The sequence below is a fragment of the Neovison vison genome, chromosome 12 (genome assembly GCF_020171115.1).
Source record: "Neovison vison isolate M4711 chromosome 12, ASM_NN_V1, whole genome shotgun sequence".
Lineage (NCBI taxonomy): Eukaryota > Metazoa > Chordata > Mammalia > Carnivora > Mustelidae > Neogale > Neogale vison.
Genome location: NC_058102.1, coordinates 68,074,268 through 68,089,985, shown reverse-complemented (window position 1 = coordinate 68,089,985; position 15,718 = coordinate 68,074,268). Strand labels below are relative to the sequence as shown.

At 43.4% G+C, this 15,718-nt stretch overlaps 1 protein-coding gene across 1 annotated transcript in view; it reads right to left on the bottom strand.

The window, feature by feature from the left end:
* Positions 1 to 1,324, bottom strand: part of ITPR2 (inositol 1,4,5-trisphosphate receptor type 2) — a 498,632-nt gene extending 497,308 nt beyond the window's left edge. The window contains exon 1 of the mRNA XM_044226478.1: positions 969 to 1,324. Coding sequence (XP_044082413.1) covers positions 969 to 1,060 — 92 coding nt within the window. The 5' untranslated portion in view covers positions 1,061 to 1,324. The remainder of the gene's footprint in view (positions 1 to 968) is intronic.
* Positions 1,325 to 15,718: the final 14,394 nt, after the last annotated feature.

The window sequence follows — 15,718 nt, the reverse complement described above, 5'->3', positions numbered from 1 at the left end:
AACACCAGTTCCGCAGCCTGAAATCTTGTAGACGGGGCAGTCTGAAGTACTGAGGCCATAAGGTAACCCAGAAAAATGCGTGCGCATCGAAATACACTGCCTTGTGCGTTTAAACTGCTAACTTGTATTCACAATCAGGACAAAGAGAAAAATGCTAGTAATCAAGGAAGTCCTATTCAACCAACTAGCACATGGTATGTTTATATACATATCTCCCCCACTCATAAATCACTCGAATCTCAAGAGCCGTGCACTTGGCCGAGTTCCAGGCGAGGTTCAGGATTTCAATGAGGCAAGACCCGGGAAGGAGAAAAGCACGTCTGAGTCCTAGAACCCAAGAGGCCCTCAGAGATCCCCGGGGGTCACGGCGCTGCACTCGCCCCTCCGCTACCCCTGAGGCGGGGGGCAAGTCCCCGATGCGCGAAGTCCAGAGGAAATTATTTCAGAGGCGACGGGACGGTGAGCAACCAACCCGCGCAGGGGCAAAGCCACACCGGGGCTCACGACCACATCATTGGGGTTTCACGTCCGAGGCCACAGACTTTTACCCACGGCTCTCACAAACCCAGCCCCTAGAGACAGGGGCTTGAGAGTGGGGAGCTAGCAAACCCGGGGAGAGGTGCAGTTTTGCTTTACCTTTAAGGGAAAACAAACATTTTAACGAAAACAACCCATGGAGAAGCTAGCGAAGACTTCTCCCCGGGCCTGTCTCCGGGCTTTTGAATCACTTCCTCCTTTTCTGATGAGTCTCTGAGCTTGAGATTACAAAGTTGCTGAGAAAGTGTTGCCGCTCGGGGCAGCTTCCTGCGAGCAAGCCGAGCGCCCGGCGCTGTCCGCGGGCGCAGACACAGCCGCGCGGCCCGGCCACCCCCCGGCGGGAAGCTAGGGGACGCGGCGGCGCGAGCTGGGGCGGAGACGGTTCAGCAGACGGAGCGCGGGCGCTGCCCAGCCCTCGCCCCCCGGCTTACCCCAGGGTGCTGATGAAGCCGTTGACCGAGCCCTCCGCGTACAGGGACACGATGTCCCCTATGTAGAGGAAGCTGGACATTTTATCAGACATGCTGCTTCATGCTCGAAAGCAGACGTCCCTCCTCTTTCCTGCGCCCTCGCCGCCCTCTCTGGGGAGCCGCCGCGGCGGGGGCGGCACGGAGCGCACGGCTGCAGCGCCAACAGCGGCGGCGAAGGGCACGGCCTGAGTGACCGAGCGTCGTGGCTCAGCCGGGCCCCCGCGCCGGGGGAGTGGGCCAGGAGCGCAGCGGCGGCCGCGGACACCCCGCGACGTGCGCAGCCCCGGCGGCGCGAGAACTGCAGCCGCGCTTCCCCGACAGGTTTCCTGTTCCTTTCAGAAGTTTTCTCTCCAACACCTTTGCTCCTCCTCCCGCCTCCTCCTCTCCCCACTCCGTGTCCCCTCCCCGCTCTGCGCCCCCACCGCGGCCGTTCCCGCCGCCCGGCGGGTGCTGGTGGTTGCAGAGCCCCTCGGTCCCCTCGGGGGAATTTTTGGACCAGGTGGCGATGCCCATTGGGCTGAGGGGAGGAGAGGAGCCGGGGAGAGGGGGTGGGAGGCCAATCAGCAAGCGGCGGCCGGGGGAGGAGCTGGGCCCGGGCGGGGCGACTGTGCCTAGGCCGGGCCACCCGGGAAGCCGCGCGCTGTGGTGTACCGCGGGCGCTGGAGGGGCAGCTGGGCCCCCGAGCAGGGGAGAGGGCGCGTGATAGTCGCCCTGGAGCGTCCGAGCCTGGCGTGCCACATTTCCCGCCCGGGAAAGCGAAGGATGGCGGGGCCAAGACGTCTTCCCCGAGTTTTTAAAGGGGCAGGGAGGGTGACCGTTGGCCTTGGGCTGGGCGCGGAGGACGCGAGCGGTGGAGTGAGCCAGCTAAACGCCTGGAGATGAAAAGGTGGAGCCGGGGACCATGGGTGGGGGTGGGTAATTTGCTGACGAAGGCAGAGGAAGGTGTTGAAGTAAGGGGGGGGGGGGTGGAAATAAAGAATAAATACATAATAAAGAAAATAAGGAAGAGGGGGGAGGGAGGGAGGGGGGAAGACGGATGGATCTGTAGATCCTTGGAGTATGTAGGTTTTGTCTCAAGTATGTGGCATTAGTGAAACTTGACCTGTCAGTAGGTGTCCAGGTGGACGCGAACTTCCATGGAGGTAAACCTCACATGGCCGAGCCAGCAATTCTTGTAGCCAACCGGTAGTGGGGAACCTTCGCTAGTCTCCAAGGACAGGCCTCCTGTTGCTTCCTTAACTCCAAGCCAGTTTTAACCTTCCACCTCGTGAGCCCACTGTCAGCATCTCACTGAAAATCTTCATACGTTTAAATTTAAAGATGCTGACGGTTAAAACTCCAGCAGTCACAAATGATAGTAGTGGCTGGACACGTTTCCACACCTCTGTGCTTTAATACCCCTCCTCTTATCATTTTAGAAGTCTTTTGCCCTACCTTTCTGGAAGACCTGGAGAAGGCAAACCCTTTTCAACATGGGTTATGACACTAGCAAACTAATCAAAGAATTGCAACTCGTCACAGAGCAAGGTCTACAGAAAGGGTGAGGAGGGGGCTGTGCCTGCAGAGGAGTGTATGTCAAATTGTGCAACTGACCAGAACTTAAATTATAGTGCAGAGATGTCTTACATGTCGTACTGTTCGTTGATGGTTTGGGTTGAGACTTATAATCACATAATGGAATATGAAGGAAAAATAAACTTCATATTCAAATGTGTATGCTTAAAAAGCTTGCAGGAAAGAAGAGAATAGAGTGTTAGACCCAGAATCCAGGAAATGCCCCCGCAAAGCCTGTAAGTGCTGAGATAAACTGGACCCCGTCACTGTCCTACCATGCAGCTGACAGATCTCTTTAGTTCCGTGTTCTCATTTGGAAAAGGGTACTAAGCAACTTGGAAATGCCTGTTGCATGATAGAAACCCTCCTGTGTCTACAGAAATGGTACTATTGTTTGGGGCCTCTGAGACACTGAACATGAACTATTTAAAAGTTTCAGATGGAACAAAATGATGACCCTGGAAATGGAGGTTTCTGTTTATCTGGGGGATCTGTGTATTTCATTCTGTTGTTGCCCTTACTGCATGGTCCTGTGCCATACATGTAATGAATACTCAACAATTATTGCTCAAAGTCATAAATGTTTTTCCTTGGACACCGGAACCCTCAAACACTGCTGGAGGAAATGTAAAATGGCACTGCGCTTTGGAAAACAGTTTAGGACTTCCTCAGAAAGTTGAACATAAAGTTACCATTTGACCCAGCAATTCCATCTCTAGGTATATATCCAAGAGAAATGAAAACATTTATATATGCACACAAAACTTGTACACAAATGTTCACAGTAGCTTTATTCATAAAAGCCGAAAGTGGAAATTTCCCAAATGTCCATCAATTAATGAATAGATAAACACAGGGGAACACTATTTGACCATGAAAAGGAATGAAGTACTGATTCATGCTACAACATGGATGAATCTTTTAAAGATTCTGCTTAGTGAAAGATCATATATGATTCAATTTATAGGAAATGTCCAGAATAAGCATATCTATGGCCGGTTGTAAAAAGGGCTTGGAGTAGGTAAATAAAGTACACAGGGTTTCTTTTGGGGGGAGATGAAAATGTTCTAAAATTGTGATGGTTGTACATCTCTGTGGCTATGTTAAAACATATTGGGATGCCTGGGTGGCTCAGTCAGTTGTCTGCCTTTGGCTCAGGTCATTCTTCCAGAGTCCTGGGACTGAGCCCCATCTCGGGCCCCTCCTCAAGACCTACCTGGGGCTCCCTGCTCAGTAGGAAGACTGCTTCTTCCTCCCCCTTTACCCTTCTCCCCTGCTCATGCTGTCTCATGCTCTCTCTCTCTCTCTCTCTCTCTCAAACAAACCTTAAAAAAAAAAAAAAATCAGTAAAAAACAGTCTCAGGGTCGGGGATGGAGAGGAACAAAAGGTAAGGTTAAAAGAGACTCCCTCAGGATTGGGTGCCTGGGTGGTTCAGTTGGTTAAGCAGCTGCCTTCGGCTCAGGTCATGATCCCAGCGTCCTGGGATCGAGTCCCACATCGGGCTCCTTGCTTGGCGGGTTGCTTTCTCTCTCTCTCTCTCTCTGGCAAATAAATAAATAAAATCTTGGAAAAAAAAAAAAAAAAAAAAGAACATATTTTCTAAAAAAAAAAAAAAAGGGAGAGAGAGAGAGACTCCCTCAAAAAGTATTCTTCAAATTTACACTTGTGTTTGGCCATTTTTTTTTTTCTTTAACTTGACCTCTGTGCCCTTGGTCCTAACTGACACCTACTTTGGGCAAGGGCGGCCTCATATCTAGCTGCTCAGACCAGGAAAAGGTATTAGAGTACAACTGAAAAGATTCAGTGAAACGCTAGGTAGGGTAAAACATATCACTTCATTCCTCACTAATCATCTGACTAACTATTCAAGGTCAAAAATGTCCCAACTTCCAAAAGAAATCAACTTTTGCTTTTTTTTTTTTTTTCTTTTTAAATAAATTCTACCAGGGCACCTTGGTGACTCAGTTGGTTAAGCATCTGCCCTCAGCTCAGTTCATGTCAAAAAAAAAAAGTAAACTCTACCCCCAACGTGGGGGTTCAGACTCACCACTAGAGACCAAAAGTTGCATTTTCTACTGACTGAGCCAGCCAGACACCCCTAGCAATCACATTTTCATCAAATGGCTTCACCAACCTCTTTAAGAATCCAGGCACCAAGTCTTGGAGCCACTCTATTCCTTTCTCTACATATTTCTTCCTCTTCTATTATCTCAAATATGTTTCCTTTTTTACTTTGCCCACTATCCTTGCTCCATTCTGTAGTGTTTCTGATCATTGTCCCCTACCCTTCCAGTCCCCCTACTCACCACCCTCATGGCAAACCAGCACTGTCTTCTTTACAAAGTTGATAGGTTCAAAACTTTTCAAACTTACAAGGATGCCCCATTGTCTACAGAAGGAAGTTCAAAGACCCTAATCTGCTGGAGTGAATATTAGATGTTGTGAACATCAGTCCATGTAAATGAATCTCCTGTGCTGAGAATACAAGACACTTCACCATGTCCCAACATTCCAGGCAGTCCATGATCCAGTCTCCTTTTCTTTCTCTAAACTTGGTTTCTCCCTCTTCCACTACTGATAGCTTCACAGAAAACTAGACTTCCCACATACAAGCTGGCACTTTTAGATCCAAGTCTTAGAATGTGAGGTCCCCCTCTGCCAGAAATTCCTCCTCCTCCTTCCCTTCTCCCATCTCTGCCTGTTCAAGCTCTACCTCCCCAGTGAGGCTTCTCGGATTCTTGGCCAAGGCCAAGTTCTCACTCTTCATGAATTCCCATAGCCAGACCACCCTGCCCCTAACATTTGTGGGTCTCCAGGGCAAGAGTAATTGGAGACACTCATAACAGTCTGAATATTAAACGTTGCAAATGAAGCTAAGTAACTGTTACAGGTAGTACAGGGAGAATTGGCCTACATTTCCAACTTCATCCTATCTACATTTCTACCTGTACATCTCTACAAGTGGTTGAGTGATTCCTCAACCACTTCTTGGGCCCACCCTGCACATACCAGATGTCCAGTCCACACTTGGGAAGATGGGTAAGGGGCCATCTATGTGTAGGATTCTGGGGTCTCATATACCCAGAACATATTCTAGGAGTGGGAGGACACTTGGGCTGCTGGTAGGCATGTCTCCTTGGTCCAGAATAGGGCCCTCTACAATTCAAAGCCCAGGGAAGGAGCCCAGTTGCCCAGCCTAAGGGTACATCTCTTTTTAGGTACCATTCAATACTTTCCACCTTGCCTTCTGGTTATTTCCATACATCTTGAGCCTTACCTCTTGAGAATGAGTGTCTAATTCATATTTTATCCGTTATGGGGCCTAGCATTGCTCATTTAGGTCTTCAATAAAGAGTTGATAGATTGGGACGCCTGGGTGGCTCAGTTGGTTGGACGACTGCCTTCGGCTCAGGGCGTGATCCTGGAGTCCCGGGATCGAGTCCCGCATCGGGCTCCCAGCTCCATGGGGAGTCTGCTTCGCTCTCTGACCTTCTCCTCGCTCGTGCTCTCTCTCACTGTCTCTCTCTCTCTCAAATAAATAAATAAAATCTTTAAAAAAAAAAAAAAAGAGTTGATAGATTGATGTAATAATAACTAATATGGATTTTTTTTTTGAGAGAGAGAGAGAAAACACACACTTGAGGTGGGGCTCAGGGGGAGGGGGATGGAGAGAGAGGGAGAGGATCTTAAGCAGACTCTACACTGAGCAAGTAGGCCTACTCAGGGCTTGATCTCATGACCCTCCGGTTATGACCTTAACTGAAATCAAGAGTTAGATGCTGAACTGACTGAGCCACCCAGGCACACCTGATAAGGAATTTTTTAATGCTTAAATATTTTTATTACCTCTGATGGGAATAATAGAAGACGTCATAAACATCAGTTCAACCAAATGACATTTAAAGAGTCTTCTGTGCTGAGACTATGAATCACTTCACCAAAAGCCCAGTCATCATTGCCCTAAAAAATCTACAAGAGAGGTAATAGATAGAGCATAGTATAATATTGGAAATGTTTACTCCCAAAAGATTGATTATATCAAAAAATAAGTGCAATAAAAAGTTCTTCCATCAGAGATAGTTTCAGGGTGATTTATATCCACTTGTTCACTTGGATTCCTCAGATCAAGACTAGAAGTAAAAGGGTTTGAAATCTGTGATCTGTCAACTGAATCATGAATAGCTTTCCTCATTCCCTGCCTAGTACTAAATATAATTTTTAATATGTAACTTGCTTATTGAGCAGTTTGCCTCATGAAGTACAAATAAAATATGAGGGTTTTTTTTGTTTTTTTGTTTTTTGTTTTTTTAAAGATTTTATTTATTTATTTGACAGAGAGAGATCACAAGTAGGCAGAGAGGCAGGCAGAGAGAGAGAGAGAGGAGGAAGCAGGCTCCCTGCTGAGCAGAGAGCCCGATGCGGGACTCGATCCCAGGACTCTAAGATCATGACCTGAGCCGAAGGCAGCGGCTTAACCCACTGAGCCACCCAGGCGCCCTAAAATATAAGTTTTTAAGTGACTGCCTTGCAACATCAAATCTATATGTTCTGTTCCGTAATGACATTTCAAGGAGAGCCCTTGGATGTAGTTATTTTCAGTTATTAAACATACACACATACCCCATTCCAGGTCAGTTGAAAACTTGGTCACATCTCTTCCTGACTTCCTTAGATTAATGCGGCAGTCATGAGGAAGGGAGTGTGGGGCTGTCCTTTTCTCCTCTCCATACATCTTCGCATTTGAGCTCCTTCCATGTTGGGTTAAGGAAGTAGAATCAGGATGAAATGGGCTAACATATCACTCTGAACTGGATGTATGATTCCAGTCCTCTTTGCTGTTTGTCTGGCCAGCACTGATTGGTTGCATTCAGGTAAGTATCAAATGTTAGCTCTCTCTTGGGCCCATGAGTGATGTTTTTAGCTGCTCTGAAGGATTTCTGCAGTGCACAGTTCTTTGAAGTGGGACAGCTGCCCCTGGCATGACTTGTTGCAAACCCTGAAGCTCCATCATCGGCAGTGTAGCCCGCAGGCAGAGTCCTCTCCTCTCCCCTTGGGCAGAGTCCTAGCAGCTGTGGTCTCCTTGTGTCCAAAGGAGATTTAGGCAGGGTCTGCTTTACAGTTGTGCAACCTGTGCTGTAATACGTGGTCGAGTGCTTAGAAGGGCCCCATGCTTGATTTGATATTTCCCTGGCACCATCTTGAAATTCTTATTTTTGAACAAAAGTCCCACGTTATCTTTTGCACTGGGTCCTGAAAATTTTGTAGCCTGCCGTGCATTCTGGCATCCTTACTGCACCAGAATGAGCATATAAAATACTCCATGGGCCCCCTCATTCCATCAATCTTTCCATCTTTCTCCAATTTCCTTTCCCTTTCAGATAGCTCAATAAGTCTGACATACCAAGAACCAACCTATCTCCAGTTAGAAGAGTCATGAGCGCTAGCATTCTTCACATCTTCCCCTCCAAAATATCCTCCATGGAGATGAGGAAAAAGCTCTACCTCCCCTCACTACCTCAGCTGAAAATGGACAATGCCGCCAATTCACCATAACTGATGTATATTCTCTATGGAGAATCAATGCATTTGTTCTCTCATAAATATACATTAGTCATTGATACTTTTGATGTGAAATTTTGGACTAAAAAATTCTGTGTACTTGAGTAATAGTGGATGGTATTGGGGAGAATAAAGAAAGAGAATCTCATGTCTATCCTCAGCCACTGTTGTGAGCTACATCCTGTGGTCAGCTCCCTGAGAGTCATCACCTTTCCCCCATGCCTGAATTAACACCAGACCCCAATTCCAGGCAGAGCCCCTGAGCAGTCAAAACCAGTGCTTCTCAAACTTGAGTGTATATGAGAACCATCTAGAGAGTTAAAACACAGATCCCAGGGCCCCATCCCCAAAGATTCTGATTTAGCGGGTACACGCATGTCTGAAGGGGGAACTATGCGTGGGCACATAGACAAGGTTAGAACAAACATTGGCTAGTGGGAGGCCTTGCTGAGAAAATGACTTGTTTTTCATTTTCACTTTAAAATAAGCTCAAACACAGAATAGTTATAAAGAGAATACAGAACTTTGACCCAAATTCAACATTTTTGTCGTTTGCCATGTCTGTTTATAATTGTCTTTCTCTACGCACACACACACATACACAGACACACAGAATTTATTTTCAGAATTACTTGAGTGTAGGTTGAATACATCATGCCCATTTATCTCTTATTACTTCATGTATTTTTAAGAATAAAGAGATTCTCTTATATAGTAGTCCCCACTTATCCTCAGGAGATACATTCCAAGATCCCTAATAGATGCCTAAAACCACAGATAGTACCAAACCTTATCTATGCTATGTTCTTTCCTATACATATATACATACCTATGATCAAGTTTAATTGATAAGTTAGGCATAGTAAGAGATTAACAACAACAATAATAAAAAGAACATTTATAACAATATACTGTAATAAACTTATGTGAATGTGGCATCTTTCTCTCAAAGTATCTTATCACCCTGTACATAGACTCCTTTTCTTCTCGTGATGATGTGATGAGATGAAGTGAGGTGAAGTGAGGATATAAATTTTGATCACTGTCTAAGTGTTGTCTGTTAGACAAGAGTTTAGGAATAATCTCAGACCTGCTCTCTTTTTAAGGTGTGGTTCACAAGAAACAATCTGTTAGACCGAGAAAGCTCTGGTAATGCAGGCCAATCTCAGAGCATCAGCAAGACTGATTTTCCTGCCAAGAATGCTGTCAGCCCATCTCCTGACCCTTCACCTCTCTATTTCCAAAGCTGGAGTCTCAAACCAGTCTACTTTATTTCCCTACAGAAGACAAACACCATGCTTCTCAAGTGGAGCCTTTGAAGTTCCTCTCACTAGACTAGAAGTCCATCACCACCTCCCCCCCTCCACACCAGGGTCCTTTCCCACGCCCTGGGGCAGAGCAGGACTCAGAACACCGCAGCAGCTCCTAGCACAGCACCCACCATTGCAGAATCCTCTCTTATCTCTAACAGCACAACCGTTCTAGATCTTTGATCTGGCATCAGGGTTTTTAAGCATTATAGCCCTGGTTTTCTAATAGTTCCTTTTAAAATTTGCATCTTGATCTCATTGTACTTTGATGCCTCTGCTGAAATTCCCAAATTAACATCCTATTAAAATATTCTTTCAACTTATTTGATAGGGTCATAGCACCTAGAGATACTTATATTATCTGCCATTGAATTGCTCATGGCCTAGTTCTGATAACAAAGGAGAACGGAAATTTTGCAGAAAAATATATCAGTATTTTAAATCTTTCCTACTTCAGTGTATAATGATACTTCCCAAATGCAATTTTATATTTGCATCTATATATCAGGATAGCATTTATCAATCATTTCAGAGGATCTCATGACTATACAGCAGAATTTTTTAAGAATATAAGCATCACATAGAACTGATTTAAGTAACCAGTATTTACAAAAAAAAAAAAAAAATTAACCACAGTTTCATTTTCCTTAACTGTAAAATGAAGGCAATCATGGTGCCTACCTCCTACGGTCCCCTGTGAGGTTTAAATTAGAAAATACACTTAAAGGGTTTGACATGGTACTTGCCACAAAGTAAGTGCTCCATAAATGTTAATTACTTTTCTGATTATCATTATCTGAGAGAAAAGCAGTTGTGAGGGTCATAAGAAACCAAGCATCAGAGATTGTGACCTGTTTGAGAAGACACATTAGTGACTGAGTCAGCGCCTACCTCCAGAGACTGAGTCAATTGTTTTTTCATTTACCCATCAGTCCCTTCAGTAAACAGTGGTAATCACTGATAATTATTGAAATTTTTATCTCTTTCAGGGATATGTGAATTTTTTGAAAGAAATCTGATTTTTAGTAAGAAAATTTCAGACATAATAGGAAACACAAATTTTGAGACAAAAGAAACAAAAGTGACTAAATTTCCAGCCTGGTGCTCCAAAACCACCAAAGAATGTCAGATGGGATCTCTGTCTTCCACAAGCTGACAGCTTTTATCTCTTCACAGAAGGGAGCAGATAAAACCCACAGAGAAAACGGCCATATAACACTACTGTCACGCTTGTGGTCCCCTGGGAAATAACAGGGAAGGTGTAATGCAGAACTTTGATGATCTCTCGCTTCTTGCAGACCTCTGGAGATCATAAGACGGGCAGCTTGACCTCTTCGGTCTTAAAATCCAAATTAAGAGAAATTTCTCAAAGTGTAGTCCAGGTCCCAAGATCCTGATTTCTGACTTTCTGATGGCTCTTGAATGTCTACTTCAGAATTTTAAACTATCTTGATGAGGGAACACAGACAAGTAAGTCCAAACTTGCCAATAGTAAATGCCATTGGGAATAAAAGAATTAGGAACAAGTCTTGAGGGAGGGGAAAGGCATGCACTGTGAAGAAGAAAACTAACATAAATTAACAACATTGATGTTTGAGTCTCTGTGCTGAGCACACTTCATACATTCTGTAAGAACCTCCATGAGATAATTGCTATTCTTAACCCCATTTTATAGCTGCAGAAACTGAGACTTAGAGAAGTTAGGGAACCTACCCAAAGTCCCTCAGTTGGTAAGATACATGGAGAGAAAAGAGAAAATAGCACCATAATTCAGATAAAGGAAACACCAGGGAGGTGACTCAGGGAGAACTTCCGGAAGTTCTTTTTTCCCACTCCCAGCCCCTCCCCAAGTATGCTGTGGTTTCCTCTCCTTCATATGCACGGTGTTAAGTGTGCCTCTGTGGGCTTGCTCATGTGTGCGTTATCTCAGGCATGTACATCCAGATCACCCTCATTCAAGGCAAGAACTCTGTCCTGTACTTCCCTTGCATCTCCCCTCACACTCACACATAACACTAAAGTCAGTAATGCAGGAAATACTCTAGAATTCTGGTCATAATTCTTCCATTCCATGAGCTGCTCATGACAAACGCTTAGTAAATAAGTAAAGAGGAGCCAGGTGAGTGTTTATTTAAATGATAGGCACATTGATCAATCACCAAAGAAGTAAACTTCAGGGAGATCAGAAGCTTGGCCCTCCCAAGGAATGCTTCTGGAAATGTGACCTGCACTCACCCACCTGTGAGGGTGAGGGAGTGGCAGGTGGTGCCAACTACTTGTGCAAATGGGCACATAGCCACAGTCTTCAAGCCTATCTGTAAGAACTCAGTAGTTGATAAAGGAAGCATCAAAAAGCAATGAGAAGGCATAAGATTCCTCAAGAAAAGATGCTGAGGTGATTATTCACTTATATGATGAATATCAATTTAGTACTGTTTTAGGATATCACATAATGTTTTAAGATAAAAATAAATTCCGGGGGGCGCCTGGGTGGCTCAGTGGGTTAAAGCCTCTGCTTTCGGCTCAGGTCATGATCCCAAGGTCCTGGGATCAAGCCCCACATCGGGCTCTCTGCTCGGCAGGGAGCCTGCTTCCTCCTCTCTGCCTGCCTCTCTGCCTGCCTCTCTGCCTACTTGTGATCTCTGTCTGTCAAATAAATAAATAAAATAAAAAAAAAAATTCCGGTGAATATATTATCATTCAATATTTCTAAAATATCCCCCCCAAAATTGAATTTAAATTCAGCAGTCTATGAATGAGGGATTTCTTAGCTTAGAAATATTTATGCATTAATATAAAAATATAAAGCAAAATATCAAGTAAGTTTAATTTGTACAACTTTGAATTTTTATGTCAAAACTCTAATAAAATCAAAAAGTAGAAGACAAAAATGGGAAAACTTTGCAACAAATGTTATAGCAAAACGTTGATTATAGGCAAGAAATTAAAATCATATAATAATGAGATGCCATTTCTCACATATCAGATTAGAAAAATATTTTTTAGTTATAATAACCAAGGCTGATGTTGAAACAACCAAACTCAAATCTTCTACAACCATTTTAAATGGCAAAATGGAACTACTGAATATATCTTAAGGCTATAATCCTAGATTTGAAAAAAATACTTTATTCACATTTGTGTTTATCATAGTACTAATAAAAACAAACATTGGAGATAAACATTGAACAATAGCCAATTAGTGATATAAACTGTAGCTGCTGACATATGTAGCCAATGATTCTTGTTCAGAATATGTAATAATATGGGGCACCTGGCTAGCTCAGTCAGTTAAGCATCTGCCTTCAACTCAGGTCATGATCCCAGGATCCTAGGATTGAGCCTGCATCGGGCTCCCTGCTCAGCAGGAAGCCTGCCTCTCCCTCTCCCTCGATCCGTCCCCATCCCCATCTGCTTGTGTTCCCTCTCTCACTGTCTCACTGAAATAAATAAATAAATCTAAAATAAAAAGAATATGTGGGGCGCCTGGGTGGTTCAGTGGGTTAAAGCCTCTGCCTTCGGCTCAGGTCATGATCCCAGAGTCCTGGAATCAAGTCCCGCATCTGGCTCTCTGCTCAGCTGGCAGCCTGTTCCCTTCTCTCTCTCTCTGCCTACTTGTGATCTCTCTCTAGTAAATAAGTAAAATCTTTAAAGAAAAAAAAAAAGAATATGTGATAATATATAAAATGATTTACATCATGACTTCAAAAGCAGGATGAAAGTTCTATATTGAGTATGGTCACAAAAATGTAGAAAAAATAAATGAAAAAAAGACTCGCATGATAAAACTATGGGTATTCTTTTTTTTACTTTTTAAATGTTTTAGACATATACGTTATTTTTTTAATGAAAAAATTTTTTAAAACAGCAATAAATGACATTTGATTTTAAGTTGAAAAGCTTGAGATAAATTATGGGATTTTTCTGAAGAAAGTCTAAGTTGACAGAGCAGAATGAAGTCAAGGAAATAGAAAAAGGGAATCATCAGATTCAGCTGTGCAGAAGATATCCTTGGAAACTTTTGATCATGGTATTTTAATCAATCTTTTCCTATTAACATATATTTTCAAGGAAATGTATATATGTATATATTTCAAGGAAATGTTGACCACATTCTTCATAGTAAAATCATGCACAGAGCACATACACCTTCATGGCATTTTAGTAATTCAGTTTCTGCAGGGTCACTCTCCTGGCATCTCTCAGAACATCTCTGCAGAAAAGGGTGCCAAGTGAAAATCCAAGAGGCCTGTAGAATTTGAATCCACCCTTCTTGGCAGAAATAGATTTAAGATCGGAATGCAGTTCTCCATAACAACCTTATCGTTGTTTGGAGTCTGCTTATTTCTGGGGACCATGTTCCAGGAAAGTGTTGCGACTAGACTTGTTACTGTTTTTGCCTTAGCTATGGGCGTTGGGCTGAGCCACGATCACCCCTGCAATCTCTGCTTATCAAACTGGAGCAGGCATGATATTGACTAAGCCTTGCAATAAATGACACAGAAATATTGATAGAAAGATAAATGCTAAGCTCTTCTCAATAGGAGCTTTGTACAGATATTCAAATATATGGGCCTAAATTCAGCTCAACCAGATGGTATCACTCTTAAGAATGCCTTAAGACGATTGTACTAATCTGCTCTAGTACCCTGTTTTCCTTCAAATACTCACCCATCACAGCTGTCTCACACAGACTTTCATTTCCCTGAAAGGATGGACACCTGCCTCAGACGTCACTTCCTACCCATGGGGTTTGTGTGTAAACTAACATATCCCAACCCCAGGTTTTGAATACAGGCTCACTTCCTTATAGACTGTTTAAACATCTGCCTTTGCATGGCAGAATTTCTGAATGTATCAGTGGCAGTGGGTAGGATCACAGGGGTAGAAAATTTGAGAAAACTTTAGCAGCATCTGTTCTCTTTACTTTTGATGAATATGCTCTTTTACTCACAGGTTACAACTCTTCCCTTCCCACGGCACTTGAAATCTCCTTCCCATATGTCCAATTCTAATACTAGGATTTCTTGCAATATGCCATCTCCCCGAATACACAAGCATGCACACACCCATGAAAATTTGCATCATGTTGGTTTTTCAGCAGCTATATTACAAATCTACATTAACTTTACATTCTCAGACTTTTATCATCTTTCAGTCATTAAGACATTCTTCCAACTTACTGTTTATATAACCTTTTATTTTTTCCTTCACAGATTTTCTTCTTGTCAGCCCTATTCTTAGACCAAAGACAGAGAAAGGGAGGGAGAAATCTCCTTTTCTCTACTCTTGTCCCTACTGCCGCACAGCCCACCAGTCCAAGTGATATCATCTGCAGCACTGGTCATATGTCTTTCTGGTAGAGTTTCTGTCCTTTCTCTAGAGCCCCATTAAGGTTTATGTTGCATTAGATGCTTTCGTGCTGCTCCAGTTCTGAATATTTACCCATTTCTTCCCACCAAGTTGATGGAAGTATCAGTCTCTAACATTTGTCCCCGACAGAGTCTTTCTGTGCTCTTTTCATCCATGACTAAGTCAACTTGGACCCAATAAGACAGGATTTGGAAACAAAACTAATTGGGTTGTCATCTGCCTGAAAATGTTCTTATAAAGCAAGTAGACATGAGCTTTTTGAAATCTTTAAATGTAACTGTTTATTCAAAGTTAAGGGGACACACTGGCTTTTTGTTTATTCCACAAATATTTATTGAACACCTACTATGTGCCAAGAATTATGATAAATGGTAGCTATCCAAAAGAGAAAAGAAACTGTTTCTGCCCTCAAGGAGTTTGACCTAAACATCCATTAGAAAGTGCCAGCCTAGGGGCGCCTGGGTGGCATAGTGGGTTAAGCAACCAATTCCTGGTTTTGGCCGGGGGTTAGGCTCCATGTTCAGCATGGAAGTCTGCTTAAGACTTCCTCTCCTTTGCCCCCCCCTCAGTGTGCATGCTCAGGCTTGTTCGCTCTCTCTCTCAAATAAATAAATAAGTCTTTTTTAAAAAAAAGTGTCAGCTTATTTTTGTAAGTCATGTAAAATATGTAAAATTGGATAGGTATTAAGAAAAAAGAAAATATTGATATTAAATAATGAATTTTATAGTCCAGTTCATCGGGCTTGAAGATGGAATGCTAAAATCAGAATTAAGGTAAAATTTGAATAAAGTAAAAAACAACATTATCCTTTGAACATCAGAATCTCATCAAGAACTGTCATATACTCAACAATCTCCAAGATATGAGGTCACTCAAACAGAGAGAGGAACAAATGAACAATTCCCTTCTCACA